The 21602-nt window shown below is 41.2% G+C and overlaps 1 protein-coding gene across 8 annotated transcripts in view; it reads right to left on the bottom strand.

The window, feature by feature from the left end:
• ARNTL (aryl hydrocarbon receptor nuclear translocator like) overlaps positions 1-21602 on the bottom strand; it is a 49545-nt gene that overhangs the window by 6206 nt on the left and 21737 nt on the right. For 2 of the 8 annotated variants that reach the window (XM_041423305.1, XM_041423306.1), the window contains exons 2-12: positions 17632-17755; positions 16491-16638; positions 13759-13779; positions 12845-12883; positions 12459-12500; positions 11327-11484; positions 9828-9907; positions 8753-8845; positions 7650-7767; positions 5007-5156; positions 3058-3304 (exon numbers count right to left, since the gene is read on the bottom strand). In XM_041423305.1, the coding sequence (XP_041279239.1) occupies positions 3058-3304; positions 5007-5156; positions 7650-7767; positions 8753-8845; positions 9828-9907; positions 11327-11484; positions 12459-12500; positions 12845-12883; positions 13759-13779; positions 16491-16630 (1088 nt within the window). In that variant the 5' untranslated portion in view covers positions 16631-16638; positions 17632-17755. Of the gene's footprint in view, positions 1-3057; positions 3305-5006; positions 5157-7649; positions 7768-8752; positions 8846-9827; positions 9908-11326; positions 11485-12458; positions 12501-12844; positions 12884-13758; positions 13780-16490; positions 16639-17631; positions 17756-19315; positions 19336-21602 lie in introns of those variants that run through there. The other 6 variants (XM_041423307.1, XM_041423308.1, XM_041423312.1 and 3 more) reach the window with 6 other exon arrangements.

Raw genomic sequence — 21602 nt, 5'->3', positions numbered from 1 at the left:
AGAGATTCCTAAAGCTCACACTGAGGCTGGGTAAGGCTCGAGTACTCCAGAAAGGAATTTTCGGCTTAGAAGGTAAAAAAAATTCCTTAAGAATACTACTTTTAATTCTCAGGTAATTAAAAAAGTACCTAACACCCAGAGCCTATTACATTTGACCTACCATCACCAGAGGGGATGTAAGACTTTCTAAATAGCTTTGAAGATTTGCTGTAACTTTGGGAATTGAAGGCTGAAAAAAGCTGCCTTGTAGCAGCCACAAGAAAACACGGAGCTTTCTGCACAAAGTGCCACTGCACAACAGACATCAAAGGTTTGGAGAACTCAGGAGTGGGACAGAACAACACCACACCAAACTTAACTTGGATTTTGTACATTTCTTAGAAGAAAATTCTTAAGACTTTTTAGAAGAATTTTCTTAGGAAAAAATTCTGTGTTTCTTAGAAGAAAATTACTGAGGGAGAAGGGATGGTTCATTGAAGAAGCTGAAATAAGTGTCACAATTCCAAACCAATCCAATTCAAATTAAACATGAAGGGCAATAAGGAACAAACCCAGGTAGATCAGCATCTTTTCTGCAATCTCAAAAAAGCCCAAATTAAACACTCTAAAATGCAGAAATTAGTAGATATTAATAATTATGAATACGAACAGGAGGAAAAAAGCTGAAGCACAAAATCCATGCTATTTCAATATGGGACATTTTGGTATGTTCCCAAACACAAGAGATTTTAGCACCAGCTGAGGCCCCCCCTTGACAGGGAGACCAATGCTTCAGCCTTGGGGAAAGAAACAAGAATTTAAACTAACTTTCGTAGGGTGAACTTTATGCCAGGCCACTTAAAACTCCAAAAAAACTCACCAAAGCAATCTCTAAGAGAGCCACAAAGCAGCAAAACCAAGCCTATCTTTAAAATGGAAGAGCTGGGAACCCAGTCAAGCTGATTCCAGTATTTTTCCAAGAACTTTAGTAACCAAGGCTTTTAGCAGCACAGCTGTGGTGGGATACCCACACAGATGAGGAACAACCAGCATCAGCAGCTACAGGTGATTTGTCAACCCTTTTATTTTTACAGCAGGTGCTGTGGAAAGGAGAATCTGCACCAAATTACAGACATCAACAGACTGGGTGCATTCAATATCTGACCATGTTTTATTATGCAAGGAAGGAAATTGTTTGTGTCCTTCTGGAATTTCATCCTGTATTTACTTTTTTCCTCAGCTCGCTTCTCCAACTTAACAAGGCAGCTCTGAACCCTGAAGCTGTATCTGATGACATCTGCATAGATAATAAACTCAATTTTACTCTCAAATTCAGCATGCAGACCAATTAGAAGTGCTGAATAAGTAAGAGGAGAGATGATTCTCTTTAAAACTCTGCTCAGTGTAGCTGCCATTCCAACAGAGGATTGTTAAGCAGCAGTTCCCTGGCTCTGGCAGCCCAGCTAACTGGTACTTAATCCATTGCTGTGCTTCTCCAGGGACCATGAAATCCATGAAGACAGAAAAGGTCACAGGGAGTTTAGGAAGTGTTTCTTTCCTGACTTCCTTGGACAGATGATAAATGAACACTGCAAGTCTATATGAGCAAAACAACCTGACTTGGAAATAAATTGTTTTCAACTTTTACAGGTGCCTATATATTCTCCAGGAAAAGCAAGGATCATTGGATGTCAGCTTCAGGCCCACAGATGAGGCTTTCTTCTAAATAAATTCCCTTTCAAAGAGTCTTTGAAGTAGCATAGACATCCCAAGGACTGTAAACAACAGCTGGAAAGCAATTCAATAAAAGCATATGTGTTTAAATCCAATGGGTCAACATTTTCTGAGTCTCATTATTTTAGAAATGCCTTCAAACTATACATCAGGGGAATAAGTCTGATCTTCTGAAAATAAAACTTGTCTATAAACAAGACAGAATGGCATTTTCTGAGCAACAGAAAGCTATGAATGCTCCCAGAGTGAGCACCAGCTTCGAGCACTCAAGAGTTGGTATTTTCAAAAGCTTTCTATCAAATTAAAACCAAAACCACCCAACCTAACCAAAACCCACAAACTCAACCACTCCAAAACAGATAAGTAACATAAAAAAAAATATTCTCTGCACTTGCTTCCTCCCATGACTATCCTCTACTTCCTCTCAAAGGGCACTAAAGATCAGCTGAGTCTCCCCTGAACCCAATTCCAGCAGGCAGATTCTGTCAGAGTTTGGAGTTTGGGTTTTTCTGTGTGTGAAGCAGCTGAGCCAAAGCCACAGGGAAACTGGAACAGCCTCATCTGGGCAGTCTCAATCCCTCTTGACAAGGAAGGGAACCAAGCAACCCCTCTCCAACCAACCCAGAGTAACCTCTCCTTTAACATCCTTCAACCCCCTACTTTTCCCTCCACAATCCAGTAATTTTCAAGGAAGATTCAGGTCATATGTGCCTGCTACTGAAGAAAATTCAAGCCCTTTCTTTTGGAAAAGGAAAGAATTAGCCTTTTAGCTAACAAATTGATGTTTGAAAGCAGATATCACACGGGCATAAGCTCTCAAACGGTTTCCAAGAGATAACCCTCATGAAAAGCTTTCCTTCTTACAAACACAAAGGGTCCCAGAGAGAAGCATTAATCCAGCAGAATGTGTCCTAGTAAACAGTTATGTAAGTGTACATGCTAGCAAAGCCTAACCCAGCCTCTGCAGTCTCTCAACTGCCTGGTGTTTGCAGGAGGTTTCAAGTAACAGAGGCAGCAATTAGGGTCCAGTTTCAAAACATTTTCTTCTGAAGATTACACACATACATACATAACCCCCCCAGTGAATTGGCAGAAAAGATCCTGGTGTTATTCTGCCACATTTTTGGAAGTTTGGGGGATTTTTTTAAAAAATTTAATCCGTCACACTGAATTAATGCATAGTAACAGCTTTGAGCTCCACCTCAAAAGCCAACCCAGTAAAAAAAGCTAAGAAGGGCAGCAATTTCTTTTCCCAGTGGTGTTTCCACACTGCTGCAAGGCAAGCTGCTGGTGAGGCAGTGCTGGGCAGTGACCCAGGGTGGAAGCTGCTAGGGGAATTCTCACCTCTGATCTACAAAGACGAACTTGCCGTCGATGGCGTGCCGGGACACGTACTCCGTGGGCTTCACCCGGATCTCGCCGTTCGCCGGCTGCGGCACCACGTGCGGATGGAGCCTCCCGATGGCAACAAGGCAGCTCAGGTTACAGCCCTCGTTGTCTGGCTCGTTATCTTCATCCAGGCCCATCTTTGTTGGAGGCCAGCTTTTTAAGTAGCCTGTGCTATGAATAGTGCAAAAGCTTTTGCGGTCTGCTGTGAAAAGAAAAAAAAAATAACAAACCAAAAAAAACAAACCAACAAAACCCAAGAAAGCAGTTAGGTCGTGGGTACAGCTTTGGAGAACTTCAAATCAGTTCTGCTAATAATGCACCTCCTCTCTTATGCAGGAAATTTGGGATACTCTTCACTAAGGAGGAGCTGGGAGTGTTCAGCCTGGAAAAGAGAACACTCAGGGAGACCTTACCACTCTAGAACTGCCTGACAGGGGGCTGGAGCCAGCTGGGGATCGGCCTCTCCTCCTGGGGAACCAGTGACAGGATGGGAGGACACGGCCTCAAGCTGCACCAGGGGAGGTTCAGGTTGGACATCAGCAGGAATTTCTTCACAGAAAGGGTTGTTAAGCATTGGAAAGGGCTGCCCAGGGCGGCGGTGGAGTCCCCATCTCTGGAGGTGTTCAAGAAGCAACAGCACTCAATGCCACAGTCTGGCTGACAGGGGATGTTTGGTCAAAGGCTGGGACTCAATGATCTTGGAAACCTTTTCCAGCCTTAATGACTCTGTGATTCCAAGGGATTTTTCAGCACTCCTGCTGTAATGCAGCTAATCTGAGCTAATCCAATAAACAATTTATCTTGGCAAAACCACTGTTTATGCTGAAACATCACATAGCTCAGATCCAGGCTGCTTTTGGTAATCTGGAGCAGAAATTGCATCACATTTTATTATTTCAGCAAAAGAGGTGAATAACCCAAAGGAATGTATGAAGAAATTAGTAATTAATAAATAAGATGCCTCTTTCATCTTAACCTGAGGCTCCTATAAAAACCCATGTTTGGCAGAACATACTCTCTCTGGGGCATACAGGGGACAGCTGTACACAGGGATGATGAAGACTTGCAATGGCCAGTAAAAGTCAGTGTCCAAAAGAATTCCTATTCCTCAGCACTGAGCAGGCTTGAAAACTCCAAGGAAGATGACTTTCATAGGCAGGTGGAGTAAAAGGCTTATGCCAACTACACAAACTGGCTTCCTCAGCAGTGAGCACAAAAGCAGGATCCAGTGCTGAAGCTGGGAGTTGGGGCAGCTGCCACAGCCAAAGAATGCACCAAAATTGCCTCTGTTCTCTTGCTGTTTCACTTTAACTAACACCAAATGTATCATTCACAGTACTCAAAGAAGAAACCTTCACATTTGGGCTAAATATATATTCCAATATGCCTAGAATAAGAGCCTGCAGAGGAGAAAATACTACCAACACTGCTAATGCTACAAGCAAATATTCCAGGTGTACAAGTGCCACGTTTCCAGTACTCAGAATGTACCAAACCCACAGATGAACTTAGAATTACACTAATTTTTTGAGGTGGATATCCATCCACACATCAATGGGCAGAGAACAAGGAACAGCTCCCCTTTACTGGAGACATTGACCAGGCGGTCAAGACCGAACATGATCTGACCAATGTCTGAAGATGATGCAATAACCCCTCAGAGCTGCTGGCACAAACTGCCTGAGAAAGTTTCAAGAAAGCAGAGCGGAGAATTTGGCTTTAAATGCTAATACAGGTGTGTAAGAGATACTGGAGGGGTGAGAGGGAGTTTGAAGAAGTAACAGACCAAGACATAGCTCAGAATCTCAATAACAAACAGCGATAAATGTAAAAAATTCAACCACTGCGAACGAGCAGCATTAAAAAAATCCTGACAGTCTTGGCAATAAAGGCATGATGGTTACCTTTCTTCTTTGAGCAGGTTGAAGGGAAATCCTTGTCTTCTACCTTGACAGAGGGCCTGTTGCACTTCATCCTGCAGAAGAAGGAGCGCCGTGCCCCGGAGCAGAGCCGCGAGGGCCCGGGCGTGATGTCCGTCTTGACCGGGAGTCCGGCTGCGCAAACAGCGAGGGAGGCAGGGTCAGTGCAGAGGGAACCACCCCAAAAACCCCACAAACCCCACCCCACAGTGCTTCGACCTCGCTGGGCCTTGCATCTCCTGGTTTTGAGGTTCTGATGTGTGTGATTGTGCAGGACACAGCTGACCATACTGATACCTCGTGTTTTAGCTTTTTATTTTTGCTTTTTTTGTCTGGGTGTCATATAAGGGGATAGTAAGGTATGGGTCTGGGTTTCATATTAGGGGATGGCAAGGTCTCTTCACAGAGTAGGCAGACACAACAATTCCTTCTCTAGCTGGGGACCCAAGGACAGCCAATCTGGATCCCAAGCCCAAGAGCATACACAACGTGGACTAAAGAGAGAAAAAACAAGCAGGATGGGACTCCATGGGCTGGAGCTGTAATTGGACAATTAGCTCCAATATACTAATGGACCAAAACTTAAAAAATGTGAGATCTAGTGACCAAGCCCTCTTTTGCTTCCATCTTGAAGCAACCTGGGCAGAGCCATGGCTGTGGCTCTGGTACTGCCAGTGTGGCCTTTGAAGGCTCTTCAATAAATATCTCTTTTATTTCCCTTAACTCTGTCTAGCCTCTGTTCCAGCTGCTTAAGGCATCAATATCAACATTGCGACTTCTGCCTCTGCATTCTGCTGTTAGAACCCTGAGGTGAGCTCGAGAACACGGGCTCTGAGAGCAAAGGTCAGCAAGAGATTGGGCAAATCCACACAAGTCCTGTGATAAATACTGCAATTTCTCTGAACTGGTTAAAATATAGAGATTACTTTTCCACAACCAGAGCAGAACTCCATGCACAGTCACTTAGGAGGCTCCTGACCTTTCTGGCACTTTCCTATCACAACACCCTCCCAGAAAACATGTGTGCATATGGAGCAGAAAAACTCCAATGACACTCCAGGGAGAGACAGAGCAGAAAAGATAGCAGAGACCCACTCAGGAACTGGAAATCCCCAAGACCTCCTGTTATGTCTCAGAAGTCTCTCCTGCCTTGCAGAAATAATTGCACATGGACATGCCCTAACAATAAATCCTGACCTTTATCATATTCTCACAGGGGATTCTTTTCTGTGGGAAAACCAACCAAAACACATCACTCTGAGCCACCAGCAGAGTGCTGGTACCACCAGGGCTCTGGGAAGACATGGAATGCTTCCATGGCACGCATCAGGAACACAGGTATCAGCAAGGCCAGTGCTCCAAGGGCTGGTGGAAGATTTAAATCACACAGCAACTTTTCCACAGCCTGCCATCCACTCCAACCACGTCTGCATGGGGATATGTAAAATCAAGCAGCTGTCAGCACGAACAAATCTTCTCAGGCCTTGTGGGCTTTTAACATAAGGAGGAATCCCAACAATTCCAGTATTTTAGTGGAAAGTGTGCCTCCCTTCCAATTTCACTGGAGTGAGGTGACCCCCAGGAGGTCAGGCAGCCCTGCACCACATGCCCTCCAAACTGCTGCACCGTGGTGTGAGTACAAGCTGTGCTGAGTTACTCATGCCAAGACAAAAATAAATACGTGCATACATCCTCATAACTCTTCACCAGTATGAGTTCTTGAAATTCTACCAATCTGTCTATCATAGCAGATGGGAAGACTGTAATTCATAGTATTTATTTTTGCCCTAACTTTGTCAGAGACACACAAAAAAAAAGCCAACCAAAAACCAAAAAAAAAACAGGAGGCAGCACTGGATTTTCATGCTTGACAACCGATGAAACCAGGAGCCAGAAAAAACTTCAGCTGATTCTGCTGAAGCCTCCAGGCTCCCTGCCCTCAAATGATCTCTCTCAACTTCAGTTTCTGAAGTTGAGCTGGTGGCTTCTCTGAGCTGAGATCCAGGAGATTTCTGCTCCTGACAAGCATGAGACTTAATGACCTGGAAATCTGCAATTGTAAGATACCACCTTCCACTTAAGCAGTGCAGACTCCTGTTATGAGAGGGAATTAAACACCCACTCACCCCAAGAGCAGCAGAGATTCAGAACTACTTTAAAATACCAGAATGGAACAGAACTAAGAGACATGGCAGGAAATGATTCCAAAGCTAAAATCCTTCTGAGAGATAGGCTCGGTCATTGATGGCAGTAAGCAATAAATAAGTAGATGAATAAAATGAATCCTCTATCTTGGCTGACAGCTGAGGACTACCAAGATAATACTGAGTGTATTCTGACCATTTAGAATGATGGATTAGAAGAAATGCTTCATATGTTCTAATGGAAAAAGTTAAAGCTTTGATGCCTGGAAGAGAGAGTGTCACAGTGCATGCCAAACCCAACAGCTTCCAGGAACCTGTTTCACACTTTTTTTTCTTTTTTTGTTTCTTGCTGTCTTTAAGCTACAACTTCCTTGGCATGAGACAATCCAGGCAGCATCCCCCCACATCCCCACTCGTGACATGAGGCAAAGCCCCAGCAGCAGTGACTCTAGATGACATTTTTCCCAAAGTTGGGAACACTCACTTTTTGCATCTATAAGTCTTTCTCGTGGCGCAGTGTCAGAAGAAGAGAGCTGCTCCTTCACTTTGGCAATGTCTTTAGGATGGAGATAATCAAATAAACTTTGACCAATCAAATCATTCTGTAGAGATTGAACATTCAGTCAAAAAGTAAAATAATGACTCAGTATGTTTTCTTCATTTTAGCATCCAGTATGAACAATCGTTTTACACATAGGTGTAACCAAGGAATACCAAACATCCAGATCCAGCCTCATTGCAGGGGGTTTGGACTGGATGACATTTAAAGGGTCCCTTCCAAACAAACTATTTTATGATTCTGTGATTTGCTGGAAGGTTTTCTCTGTGTATTGAAGTTATGGCTACATTACAGAGTAATTCCTGTCATCATTTTCAGTAAGAGTTTTGCAGAACTGGCACGCTCAATTCCCCCCCACACCAAATACTCTGGTTACTACTCAGTCTTACTACTTCTACCACACATTTGAATGAAAAAAAAAATCCTAATTGCAAATGTTCTCTTTCATTATTTACATATGCATTTAGTATATACCTAACTAAATGCTGGCTGAGGAAAACTTTTGAAGCTAATACAGGTTTAAATTTGATGAGGAGCGCAGATGACAGAAAGAATGAAGATTATTTACACAATATATGGTCCAACTTAAGCCTTATGTTGAGCATATATTAAAAACGTGGCTTTGACATAACTGCTTTCCCGTTTCCATCAGTAAGCATGCAAGCAAAACCAGAACAGGTAGAAAGAAAACTAAGCCAAAAAATCCATGTGATGCTACTGGAAAAACCCCAGACTGATGTTTCAATATTTGCTTACACTCCCAAATAGGTAATGCTTTTGCAAGCCTGAGGGTAAATCCTTGAGCAGAATGCCTCAATCAGTGAATTAAATTTAGTTCCTTTTCACCTCTTGCTTTGAATGGAAACCAGAAACAATCTTCTCTAATGACACGGCAGAGAAAAGCTCTCTCTCTTTGCAACACCTCTCAGCTTTCAAGTCAGACTCTTCTCATGCCTACCCCCCAGATAAAGGCATAACCATCAAAAAGCTCTCAAATCTTTTAAGGTACTTAAAATGGAAAAGAATACCTGACTGTAGTTGAGGATCTTGAAGACAGATTCTGAAACAAACAGTATCTTTCCTCTGTCACAGCCCACAACAAAAAGGAATCCATCTGCTGCCTAATCGGGGGGGTGGGGGAGAAAGTCAAATCCCAAGTTATACATCCACATTGCATCATTATAACCTTTAAAAGCACTTTGTGTACAGTAGAACTTCTACACTAGGAGAGCTGTCTTAACATTTAGAGGTAACTGAGTCAACAGGAAAAAATGTAAAATTACAATGAAGGGGATTTTTTGCATCTGCAAACATTTTTGGCAGGATTCTGGGCATTGTGCCCAGAATGTAAAATAACTTTTATGAGAAGAAAGAACCCATGTCTTGTCCAATAATATTATGATTATGTTTAATAATGCCTTCAAATTAAAATGTTATTTTAACTGTACTTAAAAAAGCTCCTCTTTTAGAAACCAACCATAACCTGGATATTTATTTCTGTGCCTGGAGGCAATTAATTCCTATTTGCAAAGTATTGTCTTTTAGTCACACACAAGCAAAAATGTATCTTCAGAGTCACAATGCTGCAGAAATTAAATTCTGCATATACTGCATCTGGACACTGCAGTGCTTCAACAATTACACAGCCACTAGAAGAGCTAAACCACTGACTAATGAGTGAAGCTCTCCACACTATAAAAGGAGTACAACAGCAGGCAGTCATACACACTAAGTCATGTTACATCAGTGACCTCAATAAAAAAGTGTTCATTCTATCATTGTACACTGAAAATCATGGCAAAGTAACCCAGGGCAGCAAGTCTGCAAGAAAACTATTTATGTGATTTTGGTTTGTACATGTAAAAACTGAAGATTCCAATGGTTCCCATCTAAATCCCCCTCTTCAATCTTTCTGCTTAAATTAAGAATGCGAGTCATCATTAAACTCACTGACTCTGTGAAGCAGGCTCCAGATTTCTTAATTATCCTCCATAATCAAAACATTTTTAAGCTGAGATACAAGGTAGAAAAATACTGGTGGTGGGCTTTGGGAGAGCTACAGTCACAGATATTAATATCTCTTAATTAGAAGTTGGAACATACCCTGAGAATAAGATGTTTTAATTCATCGTCTGATAGAAAAGCAGGCTTGTAGTTTGCTTCTGTATATGGGTTTGTAGCACCTAAAGAAAACAAAACAACAAACAATTCCCACATCATCAACATTACACACTTAAATGAGCAATCTTCCTTTGGCTCCTTCTTAGACTGCTGTTCATTGCAGGAGTTCTTTAAAATGAACTTTTTTGGTTTTGTTTGACTATCAACATGAGCTCTGTTGGTATTAACTTAAAAAAGGATGAAGCTTTTTTTGCTAAGACACAAGTACTGCATGAGGTAGAAATGCAAATGCCTCTGAGATATAAAAGTATTCCTTGACATATTTTTGAACCCAAAGGCTGTCCTTGATTTATGGCCTAGTCTCAGAATTAGAAATTATAAAAATAAGATATTAAAGAGTAAAAACATTCAAACTATTTCTTCTCCTTATAACTCAGTAAAACATGACATGCTCATGTAAACAAATCATCACTTAGGAATTTACAAATCAATTCTCTCATTCCAAGCCAAAGATAAAACCCAGCACTACAATGACATCATCTTACAATGCCAAAACCCCAAAATTGGCAACAAATGAGGCAGCTATTTATTAAAGACTAATTCTTCTCATTCTATTCCCTTCATAAAGGCAGAGGAGTCAAATTAGTAACCACTGAAGTGTTATAAAGTATTAACCTCACCAAGTGACAGTGGCAGGAAAGTTAAGCCTTCCAAAACTGCGAGGCTAAATATGACTGAAGGCACCAGCTCTCCTAGAAATGACAACAATCACCAGGATCTTTTTAACCATTACCTGCATCCCTTTTTTTTTTTTTTTTTTTTTTCAGTAGTGCATTTCTTGAAGGCCTAAAGCTTTCAACACCAGCACCAATTGTACCCAAGCACTGATTCACTCATATGAGGCTTTAGGAACACACAGTGATTTCTCACAACCTCAACTCTTCCAAGCCTGTGTGTTTCCCTTCAAGTGCTTGCAACAGAAACTGGTCAGAAAGACCAAAATTAAGTTTTCAAAGTACTCTCTATTCTTTTTCACACAGAGCTAAATGTACAAACACAAAACCTTAGAAGTCCTGTGGGAATATCATACCTAAAATGTAATCTCTCTATCCAACAACTTGGTACATTGCCTGCTTAGAGCAGTGCTCAGTACTGCACCAGAATGAAGTGTGCACTGCCCTTAAGCCCTTTTCTCCCTTGCCCCAGCTGCCTTGGTGCTGTGGAGCCTGGCAGTAGTGACCAATGCGTCAGATGATGGAAAATTATTCTTTTCTCATCCCCAGGTTCCCCCAGTCACGTCAGGGTATTTACTGGACCATGAACTAGTAAGCCGCGAATGAACACTGAGCATCAGATGCTAAGAGAAGGGAGGAATCCTCCCAAAATGAATTAACTTACTCCTTTTTGCTAAAAAGGGAGAGGAAAAGCGTGGCTTTGGGGAAATGCCACTTGAAATGGCCCTGCAGCCCCAGGCAACTCACCACGAAGCGTTTTCATGTGCTGGACAGCCATCCTGAGCACGGTGAGCTTGTCCAGCTTGCGGGACATGGCGTTGCACGTGGGCACCAGCGAGGCCAGCTCGTCTATGAAGCTGTTCATCTTGTCCCTGCGCCTCTTCTCGATCTGGCTGTGAGCCTCCCTGCACACACACACACAGCAGGGCACGTGAACACACGGAGCAATGCCCAGAGCGACCTCCTCAGTATTGTATTTGTGGGGTGCCCAACGAAGGGAGGAGTGATGAATCTGACCCCATGTTCTCAGAAGGATAATTTATTATTTTATGATACTATATTATAGTAAAGAATACTAAACTATACTGTACTAAAGAATGCAGAAAGGATACTTACAGAAGGCTAAAAAGATAATAATGAAACTCATGACTTCTCCAGAGTCCTGACAATAGCTTGGCCATAATTGGCCAATAAGTCAAAACAATTCACACCAAAAACCAATGAAACAATCCCCTGTGGGTAAACAATCTCCAACCACATTCCAAAGCAGCAAAACTCAGGAGAAGCACATGAGATAATTATTGTTTCCCTTCTTCTCTGAGGTTTTTCAGCTTCCCAGGAGAAAAATCCTGGGCAAAGGGATTTTTCAGAAAATGTGAATGCTACACCTCAGGGTGAGTGAGCTACCCTGTTATCCTCATGGAAAGGACAGCAGACACTCTTCAGACATTTGATGTGAATTATTTGGGTAAAGAATAGTTATAAGCAACAGGAAAGTCTGCAGCACAAGCTTGTGGTTTGCCAGAAAACACACCCAGTGTTGGTCAGGTTTATATTTTCCCATATTAAGATTCACTCCTAACACTTTCACAACCCACTATCGAGTCTGAAAGAAGAAAGATGAGGAATGTAACATTACCAGAAACATATCTGGCTTAAATTTCAACAGCAGTGAGGTGATTAAAACCAAGTTACTCACCAAATTAGTTGTTTCACTCTATGAAAACTTAATGAAAAATGTCAACAGTGCAAAGATATTGAAAAATAAGGGAAGGTCAAAGCTAGAAAAAGATATTTTCAGAAGAAACATGCACAAATAATTCATACATGGCAAAAAGCAAGAGACAGTTCTTTGAAATATATCTGTTTAGAGCATTACCTTGCATTTTTTATCCTGCCTTGTTGGTCTGCATACTCCAGTCTGTTGAGAAATGACATCACGAAGTTACAGTGTTGAAAGCACTCAACCGACTCTTTTCCTGCATCTCACATCCTACTGATCCTCATTAAGATCAGGTTCTTCAGAATTTGAATGTTTATTTAACCTTTCTACAGCAAAGATCAGTATCTATAACATTGCACCTCAGACTAGGAGGTGTTTTAGCTTGTCTGCTCCCTGTTGTTTAAACTAAGATTGTTTAGATTATTGCTTCATCCCAGCAAAGCAATAATTTGGGACCACAGTGACACTGAACAGGCATCCCACAGTCAGGATCCTGTGTCAGAGCTGTGGAACTGAGATTTCAGTGACTGTATCAACAGTACCTTCCATGCTGGTCATCTTTATCTGTATCCATACCTTCCCTGCAGAAACAGAACAAAGCAACGCATCACAAATTCAGCAGGACTAACAGAACTGTTATCCAACCACCATAAAGTCAGAATCAAGTATTCCTGCCACCTCTAAATCACAAATGCAAAAACAGGAGTAAAAAAACAACAACCTGGAAGGACTAAGGAAGCTGTGTGGTTTTTGTAACATTAAAACATTTTCTTAAATTAGTTGTGTCTCCTTCAGAACTCACTAAATGGCACAGCTTGATGTGTTTGACAGTAAAACATGCTGCAGTTCAAAGATATCATCTGTTACAAAAATGTTTTTCAGTTAACTACAGGAGGGGGAAAAAAAACCCAACCTTGTGCAGATGCCTTTATGTTCTATAGCTCAGTTTGCCTTATAGTAGTTGTTTTTGGGGTAGAAAATGGTAATAATCTAAATTAACACACCACTGGAGGTGGCCAAATGCAAGGCGAGAATAGAAACTCGTGTGAAACTAACCAGGCAACTTTCAGTGTAGATACATGGTTTGCTTTTGTTTCAACATGAAAGTACGGAGAGAAGAATGAAGAATAGAAATAATCCCCCTCATTACATTTAACATTGTAGCCACATGTGCACAACTAAGCAGGAGAGGAGAGTGTAAGTTTTCATAGCTGCACTTGGTAGAAAAAAGCTAAATGCTCATGATTACACATCTTTTTTTAGACAAAATAATTAGGAAGAGGATGTTTTGGTTTACATAAATCTGTACAACTGTGCTCAAATGAACATTCCTAGGCCTGCTCATTCTGTTTTAATTTCTACCTATGAATTTTAAGTCTATGGCAGAAAAAGGCAGGAGAAAAAACACTGGGCATCTTTTTTAAGGTTTACCAATTACTAAAATATTTATACTTACTCAAAAGGAAAGCCATCGAGTCTGAAAAGAAAGAAAAATAAAGTACACCATATATAGGAAATAAGAACAATGTCTTACATTTTCTGCTGAAATTCTCAAGCTAATGCAGATTCTATTTGAAATGAAAAGCACAATGAAAACAGGACAATAGCAGTGAGCATTTTCTAAAGAAACAAGCTTGTTCAAATTAATCTACTTTCTGAAAGAATAATTCTGCTTTTTAAGAAAAGAGAGCATAGTTCATTAGACTTAATGTGGAAAACTAATAAAACAACTAACCTAAATTATGTTATGCAAATCATTGAGATATTGTTTCATCTTCAGAAAGGAAAGATCTGTGCTTTATGCGTGTTGTCCTTGTGGTTAGATAAATGGGATTTCAGAGGACTCTAAGGCCAGAAATAAAACATAAAAATAAAATAAAGTATCCCAAGTTTCTCAGTTTTTGATTCTTGCCCAGCAGGATAGATGCACATATTGCTTTAGTCTTAAGTCCCAAGCTGAACTGTATAAACACTATGATATCACAAGGAAATTAAACAGAATTTCTACATGCAAATAACTGCTGGCATCACTTCAAGACTGTAAAGTGACCTGAAATACCACTGAGCTTTACCACGGTAAGAGGCTATGTTTTATAAAAGCCTTATGAAAAAGCCTTCTCATCTCAGCCAATTCCTGCTCAACACTGGACACGAGCCCTCTTAAAAATAAACCTAAGAGCCTTGAATGTATTCACGGCACCCTTAGATGAATTATCTTTGTGATTAGTTTTAAAACAACATTAATAATGATGCTAAATCTCCCCATCTGCACACCTGAGTTATTGTCTTAGCCACTGACTCCTGCTGCTCACAATTTACCAGCCCTTGTGACACCACCTTTAGCTCTGGGATGTTTGTGTGCTTAAACCCCCAGAAAGCCAAATCTAGAAGAGGTACAAGGTAGGTTATTAATGCAACAGGGTAGTTTATTTTCTCATCATGTAATATTTCAATTGAAAGCATGAATCCCAACCAAAATTTACTGTTCATAGTCCTGTGCATGAAGCCTTGGACAAGAGCATTTTACCAGCCCTTGCTGAAGTGACAGCAATAAGTTGGGCAGGGATTTTCCTGGAGGAATTGCAGCAGAAAGAACTAAAAAGCTGTTGTGGAGAGCTGAAATTGCAGCTGATGACTCCTCTTGCTTGTATTCAAGAGGTGATCAAAGAACCACTCTGAAACACTGGTTCTGCTTCCCTTATTCCCTGGCTTCACTGGTACAGGAAGCACCAAACTGGATAATTTATGTAATAAAATCATTAACAGGTAGCAGAGGTTGAACAACAGCATTTCTGAACATTTTCCCATATATACACATATATGGAGGGGTCAAGGTAGTCTCCCTTAAGTTCTGCTTTCCAAGAGGAAGATTTAGTAGCCACCATTTACTTTGCAACACCAAATGAACTATGGTATGACTACGTGATAAGCAGGGGTATGTCATGTATGAGTACAAAATAAGTAAACTCATTTTACTAAGGATTCAAGGAAACAGAGTTTTCACACATTTTAAAAAATGCACACAAAACCTAAAGGGCAGAATTATACCTTACAAGAACAAGCTGTCTTTTGGAAAAGAGGACTTCAGTAATGCTTCCTACCCAGAGGAACAGAAATGGAGAAATCCTTTCTAGAGAAAAGGAAGATGGTAGGATTGAGGCTGATCACTCAATTTTGTAGTAGTCAATTCAGCTAGAGGGACACATGTGCTTCTCAGGGAGATTAAAGGCAGTTCAGAGAGGTATTTAAATATTTTGTGCCTAAGTTCTCCTAAAAAGAATCTAATTTTTAATTGTAATGCTCAGCATGGATTAAAAATTCTGCTCCTCCTCGTAAAAAGAGCTGCCAACAATCCAAAGGCCCTCAGCAATAAAATCTGAGCTAAGTTACATAAAAATGGACTCTGTGGCTGGATGAATAATGGATGTGGCCACTCACAAGTTCCCCTGCAGCCACACTTCGTAAAGTTACAATGCAGAGGAGGTTTGCACTTGCAGTAAGTAGGTTGCTCTTGCTGTTCCCAGTGCAGGTCTGGGAGTCTGGCAAACTCTGCTGTGCCCTTCACTGTTCTACAGCAGAGGTGGTAGGATTTCCTTCTACTGCTGAGAACCACTACAAGATTAAACCAGTTGATTAAAAGAGAGACAGCTCTAATACCTCAAACCAGAGACTATTCAGATTCATATTCAAATGAGAGACCAAAATAGCTTCATCAGGTAAAGGCTGGCAGTACACTGATAGGAAGTGACTAAATAGGCAAAAAATAGGTGAAGAAAAGGAACTACTCCTAGTTTTGCTTCCACTTTTCAATACATTTATTATCTTCTCCTTCTGTTAGTCAGACATTGTACTTTCTACGTAAATGGTCAATATAATCAACCTCCACACAGTACATTTCATCAGTACTAATTCCATTCCCCCACCAGCCAGAAGTTTTTCTCCTCAGCCTTACCCCATTTGATAACCCTCAATTCTAGCTGCACTGAGATGACAGCTTTATTTTTATTATTAAATAATGAACTTGGCTCTTAGTGTACAGTAGCTCTCTTCTTTATTAAAACCTTTAAAGCAGATTGTAAAGAAGAGGTTATTTAAAAACTGCTATAAGTATGTCTGTAGTCTTCCCCAGTGTATTGTTGTGTTGCCACCTCCTTTTAGCAGTGCTAAATCAAGAGAAATCCAACTTACTGATAATCAGTTGAGCTTCCCTTTCTTTTCCTATTACAGTCCATTCCTGAAGTGCTAAGGGAACTGGAGATCAAGTCAGCAGGGTCTGGTGACATAAAGTCACTAATTGTAGAAGATATGTCCATCCTTTGGTCTGCCATTGGACTGTCTAACATCAGGGAAGAAATAAAAAACAACCCCCCAACCAAAAAATACTGCATTAATATAAGCAGACACACATTTTTAACCAAAAGAGCTATCTCAAACTTAGCAGTCTTAAAAAACTGCAACAATCAGTTTCTATTTTTTCCTCTTCCTGTAAAAAGACAGGTAATTTCTCCTTTTCCAGTTACTGCTGTATGCAGTATTGCACACAAACCATGACCATTCTCTGTCGCCCTGATTTTGTAAGACTTTGTTAAGCCTTCTGATGTTTGCATTCTTTCAACAAACTTTCTCACACACAGTTCTGTAAATAACCTATGTTTTGCATTCTTTCATAGAGGTGGAGAGAATTGATGGACCCTTAGTCTGTCCAGTGGCATTGGAGAGGTGGCACTGTCACCCTCCAATCCACTGTCACCTTTGGAAAACTATAAATGTTGGAGTCAGAAAATAAAGTTTTTCTTTTTCTTCCTTTTTGTTCCCCTCGAGAGCAGCAGTGTCTGTGTCATCATTTTGTGCCGTATCGCAACAATTCTCAAAACACATTATGTAACACAATTGTTTCTAAAGATTTGTCAGAATGATCTTGAATTAAACCAAGCTTACTCTTATGTTAGCTGGTCAGCCAATTGCTTCTTTCTAACAGGAATATTTCTGACAGGGAACACTTGTTTTAATGTGTCTCTGCATTTGAAGATCATATAAGAGCTCACAAACTTTTAAAGTTCTATTTCCACTGAATTCAGAAAATTTCTATAGAAATAAACACCTCTGCACAGCAGACTCCACAAATAAAAATATTATAACCCAATGATGGTGGTCAAAGAAGTCTAGTTAAAGGTACAAATTAATCTAATTGGCTTTTTAATCCTCTAGACTGCAAGTAATTCAAATCTTCACTATTTAATCCTCCAGACTGCAAATTACACCGTTGGAAGAAACCCTGTGAAAAGCTCCCTGCCAAACAGCACCAACTGTGAAAGAGAAGAGGTTTTACCTGAAGGCCTGTCTTGGAAGCCTAAATCCACTTGGGCAAAGATGATGATGCTCAGCCCAAAGCAGCTGATAACCTCAGAACTCTTCCTTGCCTCATGTTCTGTCGGTCAATTACTTTCAAAAACCTGAATGGGAGGAAAAACCAGCAAGCTTAAAAAACACCTTAAAAACAATTGGTTTAGACACAGTTTACCAAAGCAATAAATGTTTCCAACCCAGGGATCAAATACACATTTCCTTACAAAGTGTAGAAGCTTCATCCATCCATCCAAAGGGCTAGCTGTTGGGATGTGCATCTCCAATGGATCAAACTTTGGGCAGAAGGAATCTCTGGCACAGCCTCCTTTTGAGCCCTTTTTACCATGCTCTGGTCTTTGCACAAGCCCCCTCTGCTCACAATGATCACAGCATGACAATCATGAGCACATTTGCTGTCAAATGCTGCCAGAATGTGTTAAATAGCTGCCACAGAGCAAAGGACAGACTTACTGCCTTACTCTAAGGGTGGTCCTAGGTTTAGGCTTGGCTTACTGTTTTGTTTTCCACTGTAACAGCCGTTAGCATCTTCGAAGGACAGGGGTTAAACATGGCTTTATCCTGCAGGCTTCAAGTTTTCTACAAAATGCACATGGCCATACTACAACTCAAGCCCTCAAATGTGTCTCCCAGCTGTACTACAAACATGTGGATGTCCTTTCCTTTCACACTGCTGTCACAAACCAAGTTTTTCAGCAAAACTTGCTGTGGAAGATTTAGAAACTGACATTTTCCTCCTACAAGAAAACTCCCAAAGTCCATTGGACACAGAATTTTCTGGCTGATGCACCTGTGAGCATCCTGACTGTCCAAGTACACAGAACAAGCAGCTCCCATGGCACTCTCAGAAGTTTACAAGCCAGACATCCTGTCAACGTAATCACACTGTAACCAATTCTGCTGAAGCAGGTATGTAGACATGGTATGAGTTATTAGCCAAAAAAAAAAAAAAAATCTAAAGCTGCTTGTTATCATTTTCTTCAGCTCTGCCAGAACAGCACATTCAGAACTTCACAAGCTTAAATTATCTAAATTTCTGGTCCTGGCACTGCAAGGTCAGGCAAGTCACTATCTCGGTACCACCAACTACTGAAAGGAGGATCACTGTTGTTCCAGCAGCAGAGCATCCAAACTGATGCTGAGGGCTCATTGTCCATCTCACCCAACAACTCCTCTGCGGTCCTTTCCCAAATAACCTAATCCCTTTTCCATTTTTGAGGATGTGTGGACATACTGGTAGAGGCACATTAAGAGGCCAGCTGGCACCAGAACTAACCAAAGCTAAATCAGTACAAATTTAAGTCAAATTATGAAATGCCACTGAATCCATAACCACATTTGTTTTGCAAGGCTTTCATTCACATAGCTATCTGTAGGTCAGGCCCCACTGTCTCCCTACTTTCCCAGCTGTCTGCTTTGTCTCTCTTAGCCCCAGCAGCCAAACAGCTGCAGACTTAATGGTGTTACTGTGGTGGATGAGGTGGCTGCATCTCAATTTACCAGTAAAACCAGTCACTGGCTGTTTCTCTGTGCTAGGTCCAGACCCAAACTCCTTATCTTCAGTATCAGTTGATGTGCAGAAATTAGTTATAGCTAAACTTAGTGTGCTTCTGAGCACCCCTCTATGTGAGGGTGCTGGCTGAACTCACATTTTACTACATTAGGTAACTTCATGGACCACCTATGATGACCTCAGACAGAAGGCTGGGATGAGCTGGAAGGAACAAAGAGAAAAGGGGGTGGGGGAAAAAGGGTTTGTAAGTTTACCCCAGTCCTCTCTCTTTAAGAATACCTGCAACAGTCAGCATTTTAGCTTCAGAACCAGAACACTGCACAAGTCACCATGCACCAATGCAAAAACCAAATTGTTATTCATCTCAAACAAAAATGTCATATCAGCGTTATAGAAAAAAAATTTAAATCAAGTATTCATTTAGCTGTTCTATTTTATACCTGTCTATATTTGATAGTTTCAAAGCAGCTATTTTAAGTGTCTTGACCATTTGAGCAGCAAAAAATACCTAAAGAGCAGAATTCTCAATTTAATTTTCAGTCAGCCCTTTCTCTACCATGTCCCAAATGCTCACCCAGTCCTAACAATCACAGTCCTACATTTTAGCATTACAGGAGTTAAGAACTATGCATGTCTCTTGAAATGAGTTTTAAAGTTAAGAAGATGTCAACTCAATGATCAGAGCAAAAATCAGCATGCCCCACTAAATAGTGAGCAGTTCAGAGAAATGTTTTTTCACAAGGCTCTCTTAAAATTCTAGGAAATTGAATATTTTCTGTCTTTTCAGCCTCCATCTGCTGGATGTTCAATGCCTAAGAAAAATTCTCTCTTGAGGAGGACCACAGAAGTTACTCAGGTATTTAAACAAAGTTCAAGCCTTCCATTTATGATGCCATACTTGTTGCCAAAGTACTCTAAGGACACCTACTTGAAAAAAATGCCATGGAGTCTACTTCCTGTTTGAATTCTCCTGCAGACGAGAATCAAATGGTATTTTGTCACTGTATCCATGACAGTTTGTCTCTACAGTAGTTTGGAACTACTTCCTTGGGATTCCCCTCCCTTGCATTCCCTCTTCCTCTGATCCCCCGAAACAAGGCTAATGAGACAGCAAAAATACATCTTACTGTTCGTCCCTTAAAAAAAAAGTGAGATGACACGTGACCAGCTTAATCATGCAGCAAAGCTGATCACGAGTACACAAACACCTCTGAGCAAATCAAGGTCACTGCTAAAGTAGGTCAACTCCATGAGCCAAGCACCCACCCAGAGTCAGGACCTCTTTCCACAAGCCCCATCAGCTCTGGCTCCCCCCAGGCAAGAGGCAGCCGTGTCCAAGGCACGCACGGATTTATTCTGAAAGAAATGCAATTCATAACTTTATGAATCACGAGTGTCTCGTATCTCAAAAGTGCAATTTCGCAATGACAGAGGAAAACCGTGGTGTGGTTTCCTGAAGAAGTCATTGTAAAGATACTCACTGTCCCTGTGGGGAATGACTGAACCAAAAACAGCCCCAGAAAGGAAACCATCTACTTCCCTTCACAGCACTACTCCATTGCTGGAGTTAAGTGTCACAGCACAAGCTGGTACAAAACACAAAGAGGTTCTTCATCTTCCCTAGCAGCAGGTTGCTGCTGCTGGAGGCTCCCAACACACTTGCACTTGGTGGTGGGGAGGTTTCAGCTCAGCAGCATGAGGACTCCAAGTGTCCCCAGGATGATCTCAAGATGCAGACCAGTATCCATGGGCTCAATGCTGCAAGTAACATCAGAGCCTTTATTATGGAATACTCCATAGAAATCACAGGGAGATCTCTGAAGTAAAGCAGGGTAGTTTCCTTTGCCCTCAGTACTTAAGGAATACCTAAGTCAGAATATTTCCTATCTTCCCAATATACTGATACTGTTTGGTTTTAACGGCTCCCTAACACCATTTGCAAGTACTCTGTACTCACAGAAGACAAAAATTCCTGTGGCTTCCTCGCACATGCAGACGCATCTCACCACACTCTCTGGTGCAAAGAAGGGATTTTACCATGGCTTGTTTGTTGAGGTCACCCTTTTACCACCAAGCCCTCAGCATGCCCATCTGTTGGAATCCTGGATGCTGAGAATTTTAAACTTTCTGTGCTGAAAGGCACAGACCCACAAGAGGACGCTGCATTTGACCTGAGGCTGTGGAGAAAGCCTCCAAAATTGATTGATAGCACTGGGATTATGGGTGTGTAGTTGGTTAGAAGTGTGTAATATCACAGGGTGGAAGACTTAGAGTTTGGGATTTTAGAATATAGAAATAAATATGAAGCAAGATGGAGGTTTTAGGGTAGAGGCAGGTTCTTCTTCCTTCTTCTTCATGGGTTTGGGTGATGTTTTGTAATTGGGTAGAAGTCCACATTGAAGGCTTCCAGGGATCAGTTATTG

Source organism: Onychostruthus taczanowskii, unplaced genomic scaffold (assembly GCF_017590055.1).
Source record: "Onychostruthus taczanowskii isolate IOZ18803 unplaced genomic scaffold, ASM1759005v1 scaffold76, whole genome shotgun sequence".
Classification (NCBI taxonomy): Eukaryota; Metazoa; Chordata; class Aves; order Passeriformes; family Passeridae; genus Onychostruthus; species Onychostruthus taczanowskii.
Note: the sequence above shows the minus strand (reverse complement) of the source record. Positions and strands in the feature narration are given on the sequence as shown.